The sequence below is a fragment of the Schistocerca cancellata genome, chromosome 9, assembly GCF_023864275.1.
Source record: "Schistocerca cancellata isolate TAMUIC-IGC-003103 chromosome 9, iqSchCanc2.1, whole genome shotgun sequence".
Lineage (NCBI taxonomy): Eukaryota > Metazoa > Arthropoda > Insecta > Orthoptera > Acrididae > Schistocerca > Schistocerca cancellata.
Genome location: NC_064634.1, coordinates 314,643,726 through 314,666,278, shown reverse-complemented (window position 1 = coordinate 314,666,278; position 22,553 = coordinate 314,643,726). Strand labels below are relative to the sequence as shown.

The window sequence follows — 22,553 nt, the reverse complement described above, 5'->3', positions numbered from 1 at the left end:
TTGTTTGTGATTTTTTTATATAATGTAAAATTTAAATTAAATGGAGTAAAATGAAATAAATGGGTTGGTGATGATGAAATCGATGAAGATGTGATGACATGAAATGTTTATAAAAACTGGTGAGAAATACTGAAACTGCAATGTAACAAAAATGCCATGACAGTTGAAAATTTGTACGAGACAGGTGGAAACATCAGTGGCAATAAAAGTTAGTCACACCTGAAGGCATGCTTGGAAAGTTCAGTGACTAAAGTGACTTCTTACGAAAATTAGGAAATCAGAGTTAGTCCCAATGCATCACAAATTTTCAGTTGTACTTGCAGACACAGATTTTTCTCTTATGGGCATTAGGGCATGCTCCAACGTGTGTTTCTGTGCACTAGACATATTGTGATCCTTAATACTAAATATAGGAAACAGTGGCAACTCCTTCACAGTACAAGCTGCATATGACCAAGCAGCATAACTCCACGATTGTGGGCAGTGGTCTGGTGTCATTACAACCAGACCATTGCATGGGTGCTTATGAACATCAGCTTGCTGAGCATATGTAATTTTGAAACTAATGAGTCTTTATAGTCTCCGGTGATGTCTCCAGCATTAGGAGACAAAAACTTAGACACTAGAATATGCCTTGGACCACAGATTACTGACCATAAAACAAAATCACAAAGAATCCAAATTTTCAATTGCACAAATATATTCATTATAATGTGAAAGTCGTTTTAAAGTATCATTGAATGTGCCAAGTCTGGTTATTTCTTGCCATGTATTTGATAAATTTTGTATTTTTCCTCTCAGACCCAGCGTACTTCTCATGATGTACCAGCTGCCATGGCTGTGGCAAATTGTGTAGGACCACACAGATGACACAAAGGAGGCTCATAACACTTTCTGGAAATTCGATACAAAGTCTACACCAACTTTGTCGCCACTGCTTCCTCTACAGCCTTTGCATTATTTATAAAACACGGAGGGAGCTTCTTTTGGAATAAAAGATAGTTTTTAATCATGCATATTAGTGCATGACTTTGTTGTTGAACTTTAACTGTGTACAAAACTTGTACAAAGTTTCATCAAAACAAATCAACTTTGTGGCAGTGCAAGGGATAGCTTGCTACAGATGTTTTCCTTAGAAGATTGTTGTACTTGCATGCTCAATAAGTGTTGACCTCCATCAAAAGTAGGAACCATTTTAATCTGTGCGCACCTACTTCTATTGCTTCTCCTTGATGAAATTCATTTCTGCATGTTGTTTTCCATGAGGCTACAAGGGACTAATGCTGTTTCCATCTTCCAGTAGAGCATAAGAACTACATCTTACAGTAAACTTACGTTCGCTTCTACAGAGTTAATAGATTGTGATGAATCTGTACAAAGATGCAAAAGTTAGAAAATAGTTCCATAGTAATGCAATCAGTCGCATTTCGTTGCTGTTATGGTAGGTAGGAAAAGTGCTGAGAAACCACTATGAACAGTTGACACTTTGCACTACTTTAACATTCAGCTCTGTAAATGAGTGAGTAAACTCTTCTGGTTGACAGTTATGTCACAGAGCAATTTGTTTGGAATCAACGGCATCTTGGGATGCTTTTATACCCTGCACAAGTGTGGTAGTTATTTTTGAGTCATGTCAGTCTTGAATTGAATCTTATTGTATGTACATACGACAATGCCAGTACAGAAACATTTACCAAAAGTAAACATAGATGAGGTTTGTACACCTAAACATGTTGCTTCATTAATTCATTTATGTAAGTAAACAAAATTTTACGACTGGTAGCTGTCCCTGAAAAACCTTTTCGTATTTCTGAAACAGTCATGGTCAATTAGTAATCATATCACTTTAAATTGTTGCTGTCTCCGTCTTTTTTACTAGAAATCGGTAAAAATCTTGCATGTGAGATGTGTAGAGAGAAGTGGCTTTCTGTGTAACAGCTCTTCGATCATCTCAAAGTTGTTAACTCAATCCAAAAAAAGACAGGAATGATTCCAATAAGAGCACAGTGATGTGATATCAAACAAAGTAAATTTAGTGATTTCAAGGGATATCCCCTTTATTCCCTAACTAGAGATTTAATTATTTGTTGTTATTTACTTATTTTAAATTTTTATGTCAGTTGACTTATATTTTTCTTCCAGGAGTCAGAAAGACAACCTCAAGCAACTGGAAGCTCAAGAAGAGCAAAGACTTCTTAGAGGCCAGAAAGAATATCTCGATTTGGAGATTCGGAAATTCAGAAGAAAAAAATTCCTTCTATTCCAGAGCCTTGAAAGGGAGCTTCTTCAAGAGGTGATAATATTGACCCTGCTGCTTTACAGAATCTTGATTCAAATTACAGTACTGAGATGATGCACTATTATCAGTTTTGCAGATGGTGGGAAGTTGCTAGATCAGTTCGTATTGTCTGTTGTTAATACTTACTCGTAGAAACTTAGACTGATTAAAATATGTGAAGTGTGCATCTGACTCGTAGAAACTTAGACTGATTAAAATATGTGAAGTGTGCATCTGATCACTTTTTAGGTTTCACAAGCAGTCTTAATTACAGTAGCGTTTGAGTGGAATGGATTGTGACCAGAAGAGCATACACAGATTGTAATCACATCTGTTCAGGTTAACATGGATCACTATTATTGAGATCTGTGGTGTTTAAGGAGAAGCACACCCTGGGAAATGGTGTAAGAGTGGAAGTGGCAATTTTAAGATGCTACTGCAATTCTCTGTGGATTGCAGCTCCCCCCAGGATGTCATATATTAACAGTGCAGCTGCAGTCTTAGTTGCTTAATTTTGTTCACTATAATGATCTGTTTTCATATTTTTAAGTAATTTAGGGTATACAGCATGGCACTGTTTTGCTGAATAGATAGAAAAAGTCAAACTGCACATCCCAATTAATGGCAGTAGATGTTTGACCCACATTATGAAAAATTCTATACAGAAATGGCTTCATGTCAGTGTCTTATGATTTGTCTCAGTGTAAGTTCTATCATTGTGTAGAAAATGAATTTACAGTACCTCCAGTAGTATAACAATCACAATTTTTTTTTAATTCTATTTATTTATTTTTCCCCTTTCCACAAAACTCATGGCACTTAAATCTATTTATTTCCCTTTTAATTTTACATGTGCATGCGCGAGGACCTGGCTGCACTTCGCTGCACCACTCAGCATTGGCTCCGCAGCCATCCGTGATGGAGGTACCCATTGTTGATCCCGCCAAGTGAGAGATTAGTTTTGTAATTCGGTTTTTGCATGTGAAAGGAACTCCACCCATGGATATTATCATCAGTTCACACAAGTGTATGGTGACAAGTTTGTCCATTCAACACATCAGAAAATAGTGCAGGAATCAGAAAATAGTGCAGGAATTAAGTGCCAGTCTGAATGATGTGTGCAATGAAGAACGGAGTGGAAGACCTTCAGTTTCAGAGGCAGTTATCGAGATCATCCACCGCGAAGTGCTTCAAAACAGAAGGATCACCGTCTGTGAATTTGTTGCTTGGACTCCTGGGAGTTCTTATGGTACAGTTGAAAGAGCTTTGATGGGAAATTTGGATATCACAAGTATTGCACTCAGTGGGTACCACGTATGCTGACAGCAGAACACAAGGAGTAACGCCTGCACTATGCTCGCCAGTTTCTTCAAAAGTGTCAATAAAATAAGGAAGGATTGTTGGACTCCATTGTTATGGGATATTAAATGTAGACGTTTCATTTCACTTCCGAAATGAAAGAAAAATCCAAACAATGGTGTCACTCTGGCTCATTAGTCACAAAGAATTTCAAAAAATCTCCTCCTGCTGGCAAAGTAATGGCCACTATGTTTTGGGAGCGATGTTATGGAACCCGGGACACCAATCGACTCTGACAGTTATTGCAAAACACTATGAAAATTCAGGCCAGCTCTCCAGAACTGCCGGAGAGGATGACTAACAGAAGGTGTAATGCTGCTGCACTATAATGCCGAACCTCATGTCTCCTGGCGAACCGAGGAACTTTTGTCAAACTTTGGTTGGACTGTCAAGCTCCACCCACTTTACAGTCTGGACGTTGCACCTAGTGATTATCACTTGTTCCCCACGTTAAAGGAACACTTAGGTGGCCAGCTTTTCCAGAATGACGATGAAATCAAAGAAGAGGGGAAGTGCTTGCTCAGTGGGTTGGCGGAGGAGTTCTACGGCATGCAGATACAAAAATTGGAGCACCATTGTGTAGAAAAAGATGGCAATTCTGTAGTAAAAAGAGCCAAGTCTCTTCTTTTTAATGACACAAATTTCTGTGAGAAGAAACAATGTTGCCTATTCGTACAAATGAAGGGAACCTTACTTCTGGATAAACCCTGGGGAGCTGATGTCACTTTGTTTGTAGGAGACAGAGTATGGAGAGTATGGGAAAGTGATGCAGAATACACCCAGAGGCCTTAAGTGATAACCGTGGTATTTGTAATAACACTTATTTACCAGGTTGAGTTTACAGAGTTATAAAAGTGTCTCAGTGCATCGTGCGGGTGGTCGGGCATAAGCACAAGGTACGAAGGTGTAATATGTCCTTTCAGCAAGTTGTGACAGTGGTGCTGCATGTCTGAGCTGTGGCTGCTTGTTATGCTGTCAGCAGTGTGCAGACGGGCAGGTGCTGCTCACACTGAACATTTCTGTGGTCCAGTGTGACCTGGACATCTCAGCGCTCTCATACACAGTCCATGACGTGCTTAAGTGCAGATAGCCAGCAGTGTGGTAGATGTCAGTTGTCGTGAAGAATATGCCCTGGTCGTCCACAATGGATCAACAAAAATTGCAGATATTCACAAGTTGGCCAGGAGGCTGCATGAACACACACTGCTGGATGGTGTGGAGGTAACAACTTTTTCCATATGCAGACCAGTCTAATCCTAATACGCGACGTTTCAGTAGGTGGTAATGGCAGGCCACAGTTGTAGTTTGCGTCGGATTGGCTGTGTCTGTGTTGAAGTCAGCAAGTGGGTAGCAGGCAGATCATAATCAATCAGCTTCTCGTGGTTTCAATGAAACTCTATAGTCCGTTGTTCTCTCCAGTTCTAGCAACACACACAGAAAGTTAACATGAGTGAATGGGTATTTAGACTCCAAAAGCCTCATTATTTAAAAAGCTGAGCTTGCACCTATGAAACAGTCTCTCTGGGTGCACTATTGAATTTGCCCTCGTATATTGGTCTCTTCCGTGCTCTTTGCTTCACTTTGGTAGTTCAGTAATTATTTTGGTGTCACTGAGATTGGGTCTTTCAGCAAGATTTGACTATTGCAGAGGTGCTCTGGCACTTGAAGTTACAGAATGTTACTTCATACTACACTGTTATGTAACATTTTGCGAATTGCGCTTTTGCTCCCTTTGCTGAGATTTTGTGTGGCAGTGCTTGCCTGGTGCTCTACCTTGTGCTACATCAGCAGTAAGCCACGTTGATGTTCACACAGTCACACTGGCTCCAAGCTGGTCCCCTTGACTCTGATCTCTGCCAGGTAGAGTTTTATAAAATTTAGTAATGTACACCAAAATTATTCTCCAGCATAACAATGCAGTTGTCTGCTTGTTTGAGCCCTTTACGTATTATTACACGTATCTTAAGATGCTCATTGCTGAATAAAATTAATTATTTGGACTTCTTGATGATTTTGATCGAAGACTTTGAAGAATAGTTTGAATGTTCTCTTGATTACTGTTGGCAACAATGTCACAAGTGGTGGTATCTTACTGGATGAATGAAAAAAAAAAAAAAACTTTTATCTATCCATTTAAATAATTTTATCAAACTAAACTTTATGAGATGATTCAGATTGTTTTTTCACCTGGTCGATCCGTCTGGATTTCATTTTTTCGTAATTTGCCATATTATAACAAGTGGATACTGGGATGATTCTTACTGGTAGCCAAAGACTGACACCTTTCTAATAGAGTGCCCATTATTAAGTTGTGCAAAATTAAATACTGAAGTTATTAACATCATCATAGCTGCAATCAAAGTTGTTTACAGTTTGCCATTTTATAATTCAAATTTTTGATGTTTCTAAATTTTCTTTTAAAAAAGTTGGCACAAATCTTTCAGCATGATGTTGTTGCAACCTATTTTTTTGTGAGTTACAGAAATTTATAATTAGAGTTTGTGCCATAGTGTATTAAGTATGAAAGCCAATCAGTTGGTTTACTGATGTCTTGTATGCTTTGTCTTTTTCCAGGAGTTAAGTAAGAGACAGCAACAACTGGAGCAAGCTCACGCAATGCTTCTTCGGCACCACGAGAAAACGCAGGAATTGGAGTACAGGCAGCAAAGAGCTGTGCATCAACTTCGTGAGGATCAGATCATGAGGCAGCATGCATCAGAACTGCAGAACCAACAGGACTATATGGAGCGTGCTGAACGGGAGCTACGTAAGAAGCATGCATTAGAGCTGAAGCAGCAGCCGAAGAGCCTCAAGGTGGGCCACTTTGGTATTAGGAATATGTGGTATGTGAAGCTAATTCTGCAAAATGTTGAAACATTGGTGTCTGTTTATTAAACAGTAATTGGGTGGTTGTATTATTTGAAATCATCATTTTTCACTTGCCAAAATGTTCTAGCTCACTAAAAGTTTATTCTTCAGTCATTATATAGTGGCAATAGAGTTACTAAAATTTTATTTGAACAAAAATAACCAATGATTGAAACTATAATATAATACGGATATATAAAAAATATACTCACCAAGCGGTGGCAGGAGAAAACACACAAAGTATATGGAAATGTACAAGCTTTTAGAGTCAGTGGCTTCTAATGGCAGAAGACCTGAAGGGAAAGGAAGAAGAATGAAAGAAAAGGACTGGTGAGGTTTAGGAAGTGGAGAGGGTTATGGAAAAAACACCGAAAACCTCGGGTCAGGAGAGGCTTACTGAATGGGATGAGAAGGAAAGTACTGATTGTTGGTGCTTGCTTCAGGCAAAGTTCGATAACCTGAGAAGGTGGGTAGTAAGCAAGACACAGAGTACTGAAAAAACATCATGCAAGAGTTAGTAAGTGCAAAAAGCTAAGTACATTATATATGGTAAATAGGTGAGAGAGTGGGGAAAAATAGACAGGTTAGAAAATTAAGATATAGAAAACTAAAACGGAATGAAGAAAAAGAATAGGTATCAAAAATAAACACGGGGACCAATAAAAATTATCATAAATTTAGAGCAGGTGGGTTGCGAGAACCAATCGAATGTTGTAATGACAGTTCACATCTGCAGAGTTCTGGGAGGCGTGTCAGGAAGGAGAATCTAGATGGCACACATGGTGAAACAGGCACCGAGGTCACAGCTGCCATGTCCTGTGACAGGATGTTGTGTGTTGCCTTTATATACCCTTTGTATATGATCATTCGCCGTAACATAGCTTGTTGCTACTCATACCATTGTAGAAGGTGAAATAGTGCTTACACAGGAGCTGGTACCCAGCATTTCATTTCACAGGTGACTCTGTTTGATAGCATATGTTCTGCCAGTTGCAGGTCTGGTATAGGTGGTGTGAGAAGGGTGCAATGGTCTTCTACTGCAGTAATTGTCACAGGTGTAGGAGCCATAGGGTAGGGAAATAGATGCAGGAGACAACATGGGGCCTGATGAGGGTATTGCAGAAATTTGAGGGGGAGGGGGCCAAAACTATCCTAGATGTGTTGGGCAAAATGTCAAGACAGAATGGTGGACCTATTTTCAGTGCATGAGTTTAGGAAGTCCTAGCCTTGTGGAAGTAACTGATAAATACGTTCAGTACCTGGGTAGTACTGAGTGACGAATGGCGTGTTCCTAAATTGTTTTTTGGAAGGATCAGCAATACCAGTATTGGATTCGGTGACCCTGGAGATCTCTTTTGAACTAGGTTGCTGGCATACTTTAGGTACAGTAGATGCTGAGCTGAGAATGGTGATGCACTGTTGTAAAGTGCCTGCATCTGAAGAAAAATGTTTGACTCCAATGTGAAGGCTTGCTTCAAATTCCAAGGCTATATAGGAGGGAATATTTGACATGAAAAGGATGGCAACTGTGAAAATGTGAGTACTGGTACTTGTTTGTAGGTTTAACATGGATAGAAATGTGTATCTTAGCCTCAGTAAGGATGAAGTCAACACCAAGAAAAATAGCATGACATTCAGAAATGACCATGTGAAATTTAATTGGGAGAATACATTTAGTGTGTCCAAAAATTTCGTTTTTATTTGGACATTCGAATCTATTGAATGCATACCCATTCGTGATTCAAACCTCACCTCATATACGGTATTCTTGGATGTTACTTTTTGCTCACATTTTGTTGCAAATATTGTTATCTAGTCATGTAAACATGAATTTGGAAAATTTTTTTTATTGTTTTTAATGATTTCTTCTCCCACATTCTGTAATAGTTTTAAATCTATGAGTAAAACTTAACACACAAAGATAAGTCTTGCTAGAGGATGTTACTTTTCCCAACAGATGTTATACTCGTATTTTTAGGTTCAGAGCCCTTCTTACACATCAGTATCTAAAAGTCAGTGACAATTAACAATTCTCTTTTTTTTTCCCCCCATTAAGTACATCTCCACCCTCTTAGTTGCAGAAGTTATCAAAAGCACGTTGGTAATGCTAGGTTTAAATGGATATACATTTCAGCAACAAGTGTTCACTGTTGCAGTTTTAAAAGGCATATATTTGCTTTCAGACCAGAAGGCATCATTATATTTCCGTAATGCAGCAGAAATATTTCCATATCGACAAGAAGAAGAAATAGTTAAGATATACTTTGAACAAATAATTACGCTTAGATTGGGTTTAACTCTTAAGACAGAAGCTGAACAAGGACAAAAATACCGAACACCAGTTACACGATTATGATTTACAGGTAAACAAAAATGATGTAACGAACAATATAAATAAGAAAACTGTCTTAACACAAACAAAAAAGATGATATGATAAATAAATTTCTTAAAGTTCAAAAAATGGTTCAAATTGCTCTGAGCACTATGGGACTGAACATCTTAGGTCATCAGTTCCCTAGAACTTAGGACTACTTAAACCTAACTAACCTAAGGACATCACACACATCCATGCTCGAGGCAGGATTCGAACCTGTGACCGTAGCAGTCCCGCGGTTCCGGACTGCAGCGCCTAGAATCGTACGGCCACCGCGGCCGGCTCTTAAAGTTCAGGGATTATTAGAAATCTTGTTTGTACTTAAAAGATTAAACCTTTCAATCCATTCTACATAAAACCATACTCTATATAAGTATCTATAAAGCCATTGGTACAAAATAAAATTAGTAAAATGTTAGTGAAATGCAGTTGAGACATCTGATAGTTGTTACAACAAACCTTTAGTAGTTGTTAAAAATCCAGTGGAACCATACAATTGGTACTAGACACATGCACTTTCAATAAAATAATTGAACCAGGAAGGGACAGGCTATTCTTAATAGAAGAATGTCATTGAAGTTCGCATGGGCAATGTACATAAGCACATTGGATTTAAGAGTAGGATATTGGCAAATGGCACTACACAACAAATCGAGAAAATATAAAACATTTCTATTCGAAGACCAGTCATATCGGTTCCAAGTACAACCCTTTGGTATACATATTTCTGTGCCAGTATTCATAAGAGCATTTGATAAGGTGACAGGTAATGGGTTAAGGGATAAAGTGTCATTATAATGGATGACACAGTTATGGCATCCACACCACGGAAGGAATACCTCAGAACTTCAGACGAATTTTTTTTCATATGAAGTTTCCAAAATCTTAGCTAGGAATAATAGCATTTTACAGAAAATTCCTTCCAAATGCAGTGCTTAATGGACCTAATTCAATGAAACTATTGAAACAAAACACAGCCTGGTACTGGGATATACATTGCAAAGAAGAATTCAACAATATAAAAGAAACTTTGGCAAACTCAACATTACTAGGTCTCCCAAATTTCACTTTACCTTTCCATTTAGCAATGACTAAATACATACATACAACCATGATTTGGGATGTCACATTTTTTAGGAATATAAGACAGACAATACAGTAGAACACAGGCTGATAACTTTAGCTTGTAGTATGCTTACATATCATTTGTCTGTAATATGAGTGTTGAGAAATTTAGGTACCTATTAGCAGGAAACGAAACTACACCTTTCAAAAGCCTGAATAACCACTTTTTGCTACGAGACCTGCCAAGAAGAGAGGTAATGAGTTTTTGGAAGGTACTGACAGGGTGTGGAGCCATGCCAATTACAGTGCCATGTGGCTTGCTGCATTAGAGTTCTCAATTGAGGATCAATGGTGCAAACAGCCCTATCAGCGTAGTAACACAGATTCTTAATTATGTTTAAATTGGAGGAATTTAATGGCCAGTGGAGTATGGTCAACTCATCCTGATACTCTTCAAACCACACACGTGCACTGCGAGCTGTGTGACATGTTGCGTTGTCCTGCTGGTATGTAGGGGTAGACATGGTGCCCAAGGATAAATGCATACTTTTGTTGTGCCTTTCTGGATTACGAGACCACCCTTCGTCCTGGACACTTCCAGTGATTGCTACAGGGTGTTTGCTTTCAGATGGTTCATGCTGTACATGCCAGTGGCCATTTGTGTGATTTAGCGTACAACATGATTCATCTGAAAAGGACACCTAGTGTCACTTAGTGGACATTCAATTGCAGTATTAGCATGCAAATTCCAGCCTTTATTGCCGATGTACAGCAGTCAGCATGGGTGCGTAAACCAGGAGCCTGCTGTGGATGTCTGTACACATTGTTCTCTGAATGGTCCTTGAGGAAACACTGTTGGTAGCCCCTTGTTTCACCTGGATGGTCAGTTGCTTTACAGGTACTCTAAAGTTGCATGTCTTTCTGCCCTACACAATTCCCCAGCCATCGTTTACCTCTGTCATCTATGGTCTGTGGTGCAGAATAGTTGTCTTGGTGCCACTTTTGGACAGCACCATTTTGCCATGCACCATATACTTCAACCGTGCAAATTTAGTCATTTGTGAAATGTTTCCACCTTTGACCCAAAAGCCAATGAACATGTCCTTTTGGATGCCAGATAAATCACTCTATTTCTACATTGCTATAACGACTGCACTGTTTTCCATGTCTCCCCAACATGCTTTATGTACCCTTCACAGCTAATGCTGCTACCTGCCATCTGTGAGTGGTTATTGCATATTGTCAGCCACAGGCTGTGAAACATTAATGTGACTGGACTGCACAGATTGTAGTGCATTAACATTTCTATTGAAAAGCAAACTACGAGATAGACTCAAAAGATTGGCTCTTTTTCTATATGTGTTTAGATTTTCTATTACATATATGAGGACAAGATGACAGTGCCAGATGCACTATCTTAATTACCTACAGGCCTCAGTCAAATCTAGATGTAAAAGAAAGGGGAAACTGCATTTTATTTTTCAAAGGTTAATAAATATGGAAAAGATGAGAATTTTGTTACAGTTTAGAAAGAAAACAAAGGTAGGACATACATTTAAGGGTTCATATTGATAACTTGCAACAGAATAGTACAGACACCTGTGACCAATGGAGATTGTACAAGAGTATCATATTCCACAGCCAATGGCCTTGCCACAGTGGCAACACCGGTTCCCATCAGATCACGAAAGTTTAGCGCTGTTGGGCTGGGCTAGCACTTGGATGGTTGACCATCCGGTCTACCGAGCACTGTTGGCTTCCGGGTGCACTCAACCCATGTGAGGCAAACTGAGTAGCTACTTGATTAAGAAGTTGCGGCTCCAGTCTCTCAAACTGAGAGAGCAGTGTGCTGACCACATGCCCCTCCGTATCCGCATCCAGTGATGCCTGTGAACTGAGGATGACATGACTGCTGGTCATTACTGTTGGGCCTTCCAAGACCTGTTCTGATGGAGTTAAGATCATATTCCATGAAAAGAACAATGTGGAGAAATGAGTGCTATGTATACAACAAGTATAAAATTAGTAACTTGGTAGTGACACATTGAATGTTACCATGTTTGATTGGTAATTGATTTAATTTGTTTTAACGCAACTACTTATGTACTAAGTGCCCAATATCTTTGGTATCTTCCCCATTGTGCTTTTGGTCCCAAAAAATGTCATGCATATGAATAAGTACCGTATTATTACTTGAGAAATATGAGTAACCAAGTAAAGAAATTATTAAAATCTTTTGAGACTTTTTCAAAAAGTTAAAGTATAAACAATGTTGTATCCCATTATTCCGAGCAAGCTACAGGAGTTATCAGCAGTGACTTCTATGGTCCACTATCCAGAGGTCAGGGAGGAATAGGACACATCTTTGTTGTTGAAGTGTAGGTCTAAGTTGGTTAAATTGCAATGTAGGTGAGAAGTCCCCATACCCTCTAATTTTGAATGGTAACTGATTTGATTTGTTTTAATGGAAGTACTAACTTATGTATTAAGTGCCCAATATATCTGATATGTTCCCCATCTTGCTGTACACAAGTTTCCATACACTTCCAGGTTGTGCTTGACATATTTTTGAGCTTTTCCATTGCTGTAGTACAAAATTCACCCTCAGTTGAATTGCGTAGTTACGCCATAACTCACTCATTCTGGCCTGTATCTGATAACTTATTCATGAACGTTGGTTAAAAGGTCTGACCTTAAGGTCTTTTATCACGTGATCTCCCATAGTTATCCTCAGTATACACAGTTATGAAGCATGTTTACGTGTCTACTTCGTAGGACATTGTTGAATTGAAGCAGAGACTCCGTTACATGTTTCTTCTTGTGTCTTCTTTTTTCCACTCTGCGGCCTGTCTTTTAGCACTGCCAAAAGCAAAACCATAAGCATTTTTTCCCAGTCTGGAAGTCTTGCCTTTTGCTGTGGAGCTTTATTAAGTCTTTCCTGGAATGCTCCCATAATCTGTCTTTGCCTGACCTGTGTGTTGTCGTCCGTGCACCCACACACTTGTCAATAAGTGCTCCTCAGTAGTGTAACTATGATCGTTCACATCTGCCTTGACTACAAATCAAAAGTACACTGAGACTTCAGAAATATATAAACACAAGTTCCAACAAGTGATTACAACAGTTGATAAGGAGTAACTTAGCTACCAACCTGCGTAACATCTTCTGATACTGAGCAGTGGTTACAGGGGTACAGGGACTTCTCATTCACCCTGTATATCCACTAAAAAGTGACGACCAATTGTGTGCTGATTAAATTAAGAGGCCATTACTTTAAAGATGTTGGTAACCTAAGAACCTATTGTGTGACAACGGAACACAGTTTGTGGCCAAGCAGTTTCAAGAATTTCTAGCATGGGAAAACAGAACCTTAATTACATTTTAATTTCTTGATACCATCCCCAAAGCAGTCTGTGGCCTAGTGGTTAGCGTTGCCACCTCTGGATGACAGGGTCCCGGGTTCAAATCCCGGCCGGGTTGGGGATTTTCTCTACCCGGAGACTGGGTGTTTGTGTTGTCTTCTTCTTCATCATCAACAACAACAACAACAACAACAATCGTGACAGTGGCTAAATTGGACTGAGTAAACAAAATTGAATTGTGTAAAAAATTGGGACTTTGTACGGGCACTGATGACTGTGCAGTTGAGCGGCCCACAAACCAAATGTCACCACCAAAGCAGTCCCCATACCAGAACTTGACATGTTATGACGAACATATTGAGTAAACAGACATTTGAAGTGGGCGGAACTAGTAGTAGAACTTGGAAAGGTATTAAATGAGCTACCACACTCCATCACTAAAGTTTCTCGAGTGGAAATAGAGGGAGGACAAGTAGAAGAAGAACAAATTATGAAATGGATTGAATGGCCAGAAGAGACTGCCAATATTCAACCAGTACTGTACAATAATGTCAAGGAATCGCTAACAAGAGAGACAGGCAAAAGGAAGAAGATATGGTAGAGACAGACCCCAGTTCAAGACAAGATAGAAGTTTCAGTTTTAGTTAAAATTTGTAAGAAATACTTAAAAGTTGAGAAAGCCACACACAGTTCTATCCTTTGTATGAGAGAAGAATTTCTGGTAACTGAAATGCCACACCCAAAACCTATAGTATTAACTGACTCAGGGACAGGGATAGATAATGCCATGTATAACATCAAAGATTTAACACCATTCTTAACTAAATAAGGAAATAATAAGTAATAAGAATCACATTCTTCTAAATTCTTGATATAAGAAGTGTATTCCAAAAATTTGACAACTTATTGGGCTCTTGAAGAAAGGGATACAGTTTAATAAAAAAAAGGGGGTTATAATTATTTATACAGGGTGTTACAAAAAGGTACGGCCAAACTTTCAGGAAACATTCCTCACACACAAAGAAACACAATATGTTATGTGGACATGTGTCCGGAAACACTTACTTGCCATGTTAGAGCTCATTTTATTACTTCTCTTCAAATCACATTAATCACGGAATGGAAACACACAGCAACAGAAGAAAGTACCAGCGTGACTTCAAACTCTTTGTTACAGGAAATGTTCAAAATGTCCTCCGTTAGCAAGGATACATGCATCCACCCTCCGTCGCATGGAATCCCTGATACGCTGATGCAGCCCTGGAGAATGGCGTATTGTATCTCAGCCGTCCACAATACCAGCATGAAGAGTCTCTAAAAAGGTACCGGGGTTGCATAGACAAGAGCTTTCAAATGCCCCCATAAATGAAAGTCAAGAGGGTTGAGGTCAGGAGAGCATGGAGGCCATGGAATTGGTCTGCCTCTACCAATCCATCGGTCACCGAAATTGTAGTTGAGAAACGTACGAACACTTTGACTGAAATGTGCAGGAGCTCCATCGTGCATGAACCACATGTTGTGTCGTACTTGTAAAGGCACATGTTCTAGCAGCACAGGTAGAGTATCCCGTATGAAATCATGATAATGTGCTCCATTGAGCGTAGGTGGAAGAACATGGGGCCCAATCAAGACATCACCAACAATACCTGCCCAAATGTTCACAGAAAATCTGTGTTGATGACGTGATTGCACAATTGCGTGCGGATTCTCGTCAGCCCACACATGTTGATTGTGAAAATTTACAATTTGATCACGTTGGAATGAAGCCTCATCCTTAAAGAGAACATTTGCACTGAAATGAGGATTGACACATTGTTGGATAAACCATTCACAGAAGTGTACCCGTGGAAGCCAATCAGCTGCTGATAGTCTGGACACGCTGTACATGGTACGGAAACAACTGGTTCTCCCTTAGCACTCTCCATACAGTGACATGGTCAACGTTACCTTGTACAGCAGCAACTTCTCTGACGCTGACATTAGGGTTATCGTCAACTGCACGAAGAATTGCCTCGTCCATTGCAAGTGTCCTCGTCATTCTAGGTCTTCCCCAGTCGCGAGTCATAGGCTGGAATGTTCCGTACTCCCTAAGACCCCAATCAATTGCTTCGAACGTCTTCCTGTCGGGACACCTTCGTTCTGGAAATCTGTCTCGATACAAACATACCGCGCCACGGCTATTGCCCCGTGCTAATCCATACATCAAATGGGCATCTGCCAACTCCGCATTTGTAAACATTGCACTGACTGCAAAACCACGTTCGTGACGAACACTAAACTGTTGATGCTACGTACTGATGTGCTTGATGCTAGTACTGTAGAGCAATGAGTCGCATCTCAACACAAGCACCGAAGTCAACATTACCTTCCTTCAGTTGAGCCAACTGGCGGTGAATCGAGAAAGTACAGTACATACTGACGAAACTAAAATGATCTCTTAACATGGAAATTAAGCATTTGTGGACACATGTCCACGTAACATCGTTTCTTTATTTGTGTGTGAGGAATGTTTCCTGAAAGTTTGGCCGTACCTTTTTGTAACACCCTGTATATGATTTAAATAGTATTTTGTTAGTGGGTGCCCTGGCAAAAGGGCGATGTTTAATATATAGTTATTGTGCTGTGTTTGTTGATGTTGAGATTCATAAAAAATCTTAATATGCAATGTTAGGCTCAGCAGTGAACCAGTCAATTTTATTTTAATTTTTTCTAAAAGGGATTTTCCTACCTATATGGTGCCCACGGCACTTAAGACAGCACTTCCGCGCATAGAGGCGGAGCAATAGGGAAGAGTGGAGGGGTGAGGTCTGCGCATGCGAGGTGGCAGAGAGCAGACAAACAAATTCTGTGTTGCTGCGGACAACGATCAGGTTTATTTGCCTTCGGTACATGGTATTATAGGTTCAAAACTGTGAGGTAATAATACGGTTTAAAGAAGATTTCAAACAAGTCATCTACTGGAGAGAAATCTCAATTTACATCTTCGAGGTTGTGTGACCTGTTCCACAGCAATTGTGTCTGTGTGATGTTGGAACAGCTGACACAGCTATGTGAAGACAAGTACAATTTTTCTCAAAGCGGCAATTGTCTAATGACAAGATCATAGGAAAGATTGCAATAATTGCCATTTTTTGCAATTTGGACTGTTTTATAAGTAGAAATTTAATACACAACAAAATAAACTTCAAACTCAAACTGCAGGCATTGTATTTGTTTGACAACTGCTTCTACTGCATATCATTTTTTTAAAAGTGTATAATGCGCATATGTGGATGTGTTTCACTGCAGTTCAATATAAATCACTGTGTTAAAGAAAGAAAAAGAAAATACTGCTAGCAAAGACTATTGTAAAAATTGTCAGTATGTTATCATGTTTTTTGGTGCCAACAGGCATTATGAATTTAAAGTAATTTGTTCAACATTACAGTGGGAGAATGTGTTTATGATCCATTGAAGAAACAAACAATAAACCATCTTCTGTGAGTAACTCAATGGAATGCTGACGGATAACATTGAAAACCACTAATATCTTGACAGTTAACCCTCCCTTTCATTTTAAGGCATTTTCCAATTTGTACCTTGAAAATGACAAGAATATATTTGTGGAAATACTGGAGTTTTTGATGAATTTATCTAGCTGCATTCTCAAAAGTAATTAGATCATACAATGCACTGGGAAAAGCTTACCTTCTCCTCAGGCAGTATGTTGAACATTATAATCTGAATACGTCATAGGCTACATATTTCTAATCAGTGAAAGCTAGGAAGTCCTTGTGTGCAATGTATGCAATTCATATGCTGCAGAAACATTTTTAAACCATGAATCTTTAAAACCAAGAAAGATTATTACTTTACTTTGTGTCAAAGTCTGTGTCGTAATACCATCTTCAATCCTAGTCCATGTCTGAACCATTTGATTGTAAATGTAGGATGACAGGTTCAAGGCTTTAATACAGCTTCATCTCCACGTTGAAAGGGAGGCTGTCTGTTGCTTGATGCACAAGTGTTTGTGCCTGTTATTTTCAAAGTGCTGGGTTGCCCCCCCCCCCCCCCCCCACCCCTTGAAGGTAAATGCAAAACTGTGAGACCACATTCACATGCAAGAAATTCAAATTTGTACATTTTGTCACGTGACTTCTACAAATTAACAAGCTGCAAGAGTTCAGCCTGAGTCTGGCTTATATTGTCGGGTATTTTTTTTTCCATCCAGAGCACAATATCTCCTTTCTTGGTGTTCATACTTGGTCTTTTCTCTGTAACATCTTAATGATATCTGGCATGGTAATTATAATGACCAACTTCGAAGCAAGGTATGGCAAGAAATGTTCAGTGAACCACTTCTTGAAAGTGACAGCGTTCATTTCTGAATGTAGTCACTACAGTTTTCCTTACATCTAAATACAAGTTAATTTTCACGAACCAAATCGGAAGAAGAGCCAGCACACAGAAAGTAGTATCCGAGAACCTTTGTCTATGGGAACTTTAAAACAGCTTGTATCATCACTCATTTTCCAATAGGTATTCACATATTATTCTTATTAACCTATGTTTCTTCAAGGTAATACACTTTAGAACTACCTCCTCCTCTTGAATCGTGGACCTGTGTAAGAGACGTGGTTCATGCTGCTTCTATGTCACCTCTTTCAACTGTAAACTATCTTCCTAACATTTTTGAAACCAATGTCTTTGAAAATTCTTTGCATTGACAAAGTGCTGCATTTGAAACCAATTTGCTCAGGCATAATTGTAACAAGTTTTTGTGATGTCTGGTATTCCCTTCTTATGTACATTTCAAACACAAGAGTGCTGTAAAATATTGTTGTCAAAATCATCTATTTGCATTTTCATTCTTGAGTGTTCAAAATGTCAAAAATAAAAGTCTCACTTAGAGATTCACGTTCGAAAAAGTTATAAATGCAGGACATAAATCCCCACATCCGCTTGTGAAGCATCTATATCTACATCTACATGATTATTCTACAATCCACAATTAAGTACCTGGCAGAGGGTTCATCCAACCACCTTCAAGTTCTCTACCTTTCCACTCTCAAATGGTGTGTGGGAAACACGCACCCTTTAATCTATCCGTGCGAGTTCTAATTTCTCTTACTTTATTATTATGATCATTCCTCCCTATGTAGGAGGTCACCAGCGAAGTATTTTCACACTCTGAGGAGAAAGTTAGTGACTGAAGTTTCATAAGAAGATCCTGCCACAATGAAAAATTCCTTTGTTTTGGTGATTGCCATCCCAATTCGCGTATCATATCTGTGGTAATCTCTCACAATTTTGCAATAATACAAAACGAGATGCCCGTTTTTGAACTTCATCAATCAATCCTATCTGCTGCGGATCCAACATTGGACAGCAGTACTCCAGAAGAGGGTGGAAAAGCATGCTGCAAGCAGTCTCTTTAGTAGACATCTTGCATTTTCTAAGTGTTCTACCAATAAATCGCAGTCTTTGGTTTGCTTTCTGCATAACATTATTCATGTGATTGTTATCACTAAGCATTTAGTTGAATTTACTGCCTTTAGATTTGTTTTATTCTGTAAACAGAAATTTAACTGATTCCTTTTAGTACTCATGTGGCTGGCTTTTCATTATTTAGAGTCAATTGCCATTTTCTCTCCATTACAGATATCTAGTCTAAATTGTTTTGTGATTTGATTTAAGCGTCTCATGACATTATAATACAGTAAATCACAGCATCATATACAAACAGTCTAAGTGGGCATCTCAGATACAGAATTTAATTAAAGTTGCCATCACGTGATATATTCATTTGAAAGTCACACCAAAACGTTTACTCAGAATGAGAGTGACTGAAACTGCATTGTCAGGAAATACGGCAACAGCACAATGTGCTGGAGAGAGATTCTCACTGTCTAGTTCTTAACTTGTGGCTAGCCACTTGGAGAGAGAATGAATCTTATTGGCTGCTAGGCCTGGTAGCAGAAATTGTCAGAACTCTTGTTACTGTGGTTAGGGATAAGACTGAATGAAGCCTAAACTTTTCTTTAGTATCCCCTGTATAGATGCCTTATCCAGTAGCCACAATATCTGGTTGAACAATACTGAAATGATAAATGCTTGCTTATGGTCTAAAAAGTGTAAGTTTTTCTTTGGATTATGGGGTACGAAAATAAATTTATGTAAATGTATGGGACTTACCCCTCTGCCCAACATGTTCTTAAGTTTTGTAGTGTTTTTTTCTTTCCTCTCTCAACCACACTAGGGGAGGAGTTCTATCTTTACTGTGGTAAGCTGTAAAGGTAGCTTTAAAATAAAATCGGTGGGTTTGCTGCCCAACCTAACATAGCATATTAAGTTTTGTGGGGAAAGGCTCTACAGCCCAGATCAGGACTAACGATTGCGGTTCATGTGCAGTCCCTTCTCTCCGAACTGGAGTTCTTCACTGTACCACCTCTACTTGCAGTCCGTTCATGTACGCCTCGGCCACAGCTTCGTGTGGACCTTTTGCATGGCCTTAAAGACTCCATTAACATCGCCGCTCTTCACTGTCACTTCCTCTCTATTCTTAACGTGTTCTGGGACTCTGAAGTGGTTTACACCGACGGCTCAATGGCTGATGGTCACGTAGGCTTCGCATATTTTCATGGAGGACATAATGAGCAGCACTCCTTGCCAGTTGGCTGCAGTGTTTTCACTGCGTACCGGGCGGCCATATCTCGTGCTCTTGAGTACACCCGCTTATGGCCTGGCGAGTCATTTCTCCTGTGTACTCACTCATTGAGCAGCCTACAAGCTATCGACCAGTGCTACCCTCGGCACCCTCTGGTAGTGTCTATTCAGGAGTCCATCTGTACCATGGAACAGTCCCACTGTTCCGTGGTGTTTGTGTGGACCCCAGGACACATCAGAATCCCCGGCAACGAACTTGCCGACAGACTGGCCAAACAGACGATGCGGGAACCGCTTCTAGAGATAGGCATCTTCGAAGCTGACCTGCGTTCTGTCTTAAACTGCAGGGTTTTCCAGCTTTAGGAGTCAGAATGGCATAACAGCATGCACAACAAACTGTGTGTCATTAAGGAGACTATGAACGTGTGGAAGTCTTCCATGCAGGCCTCTCGCAGGGAATCAGTTGTCCTATGCCGGCTCCGCATTGGCCATACATGGCTAACGCATGGTTACCTACTCCGTCGCGAGGATGCACCTCAGTGTCGCTGTGGCTCCCAAATGACAGTCGTCCACCTCTTGCTGGACTGCACACTTTTAACCGCTCTGCGGCAGACTTTTAACTTTCTCAGCACCCTGTGCTCGGTGTTGGGTGATGATGCCTCCACAGCAGCTTTAGTTTTACGTTTTATCTGTGAGAGTAGGTTTTATACTTCTAAGGAGGTTTTACTGCAGGAACAGCCACGGCGTGCCAAACTGCATGTGTGTACAGATGTGCTGCACGCGTGCCGTCCAGGGCTCAGTCTCCACCTCGCCACTACTCGGCTTTCCTCAGTCTTTCGTGGCACTCATCGGCACGGCGCGACATTAGACTAGCTGTGCGATGCGACATCTTTTCATCCAGCATATGGTGCATTAGTTGATTCGTAGTGGCAGCCGTGTTTATTCCTCGCTATTTGTTAGCGATTCGTAGGAAGTTTATAAGTACTGTACGGTGGTTGTTGCAATGGAACACACGCTCACAAAGAGGTGGGGTAGTGACACAACGTCACGAGCCTTCAGAGCTGAATGGGAATTGCAATATTTTTTCGAAGAGAAGGATGAAAATTCTCAATGTCTATTATGCAGTGTCATACTCGCTGGGCACCGCAAATTTGCAATATAACAGCATTATAACACCACACACAAAGAACTTAATGATTTAGTTGGGGATGATAGATCAAACAAGTTGGCAGAATTAAGAAGACATAGTGTTATGCAGTGAGACGGACCGAACGTGAGTACCCCTTACAAATCTTTGTGTTTCTGATGTTTGTATTTGTACATATTTGTCGTTAGAATTCGAATTTAGAGTTCACTCAATTTTTGTTTCCTTTTTTTAGTCTCCGAACGTAGAGACCTATCTTTAAGAGCAAGCTACAAAATAGCGCTCAAAATTGCAAGAGCGAATAAGTCTTTCAGTGATGGTGATTTCATAAAGGAGTGTATTGTTGAGGCGGCGGAATTCTTGACGTCACTGAAAGTAAAGAAGTTTAGTGAAATTAGTCTTTCCAGACAGACAATAGCTCGCCACATAGCTGGTATGGCAGCGGATGTCTACAGGCAGTTAATCGATAGTGCCTGCAAGTTTATTGCATTCTCGATTGTTTTGGACTAGTCAGCCGACATTTCAGACACAGAACAACTAGCGATTTATGTTCGTGGAGTCGACACAAATTTGCACATGTTGGAAGAACTGTTAAATTTTGTACCAATGAAAGACACAACGAGGGGTACCGACTTGCTAAAAGCAGTTGATGAGGCAGCTGAAGTCATTGGCCTGAATTGGAAAATGTTAGTTTGTCACCACGGATGGAGCACAAGCAATGCGAGAGGCTCAAAATGGGCTTGTAGCATTGTTGCGTAAAAAAACTAGGATGATCGACAGAAGATTTGTACGGAATTAGTTGTTTTGTACACCAAGAAGCTCTTTGTGATACATTTGCAAGTTTGGAGCATGTGATAAAGTTGGTAGTCACCATAGTAAATTTTTTGAATTCACATGGCTTAGTACACCGTCAGTTTCAACAGTTTCTCATGGAACTGAACGAAGAGTATGGAGATGTTATTTACCACTGCGAAATACTTTGGTTAAGTTGAGGGGCTTGCCTCAAAAGATTTTTCAATTTAAGACTCGCTATTGTTGAGTTCCTGAAGGAAAAAGGAAATGCAGAGCCAAAATTAGAAGATCCAAAATGGATTGCAGACGTCACCTTTTTAGTTGATCTGACTGCACACTGGAACGCTCTCAATAAGACTTTGCAAGGTGAGAAGCAGCTTATTTCTGATCTGATGCAAAAAGTGAATGCATTTAATAAGAAACTCGCATTGTGGAAGGAACAACTCATGACAAAGACTACTGCCCATTTCCGTACGCTCTCTGAAGTCAGAAAAAACACAACTTCTGGCGAATTCGTTGGAGGAACTACAGGCACAGTTTTCTAAACGTTTTGAGGACACTGCCAGTCTGACATCTGTTTTTGAACTATTTTCTGGACCCTTTGCCGTTTCAGTTGAAAGTGCTCCAGTGCATTTGCAAATGGAATTGATCGATCTGCAGTGCAA

The 22,553-nt window shown here is 39.8% G+C and overlaps 1 protein-coding gene across 4 annotated transcripts in view; it reads left to right on the top strand.

The window, feature by feature from the left end:
- LOC126100804 (serine/threonine-protein kinase Tao) overlaps positions 1 to 22,553 on the top strand; it is a 201,891-nt gene that overhangs the window by 123,944 nt on the left and 55,394 nt on the right. For all 4 annotated transcript variants that reach the window (XM_049911437.1, XM_049911436.1, XM_049911435.1 and 1 more), the window contains 2 exons: positions 2,143 to 2,293; positions 6,212 to 6,451. In XM_049911437.1, the coding sequence (XP_049767394.1) occupies positions 2,143 to 2,293; positions 6,212 to 6,451 (391 nt within the window). The remainder of the gene's footprint in view (positions 1 to 2,142; positions 2,294 to 6,211; positions 6,452 to 22,553) is intronic.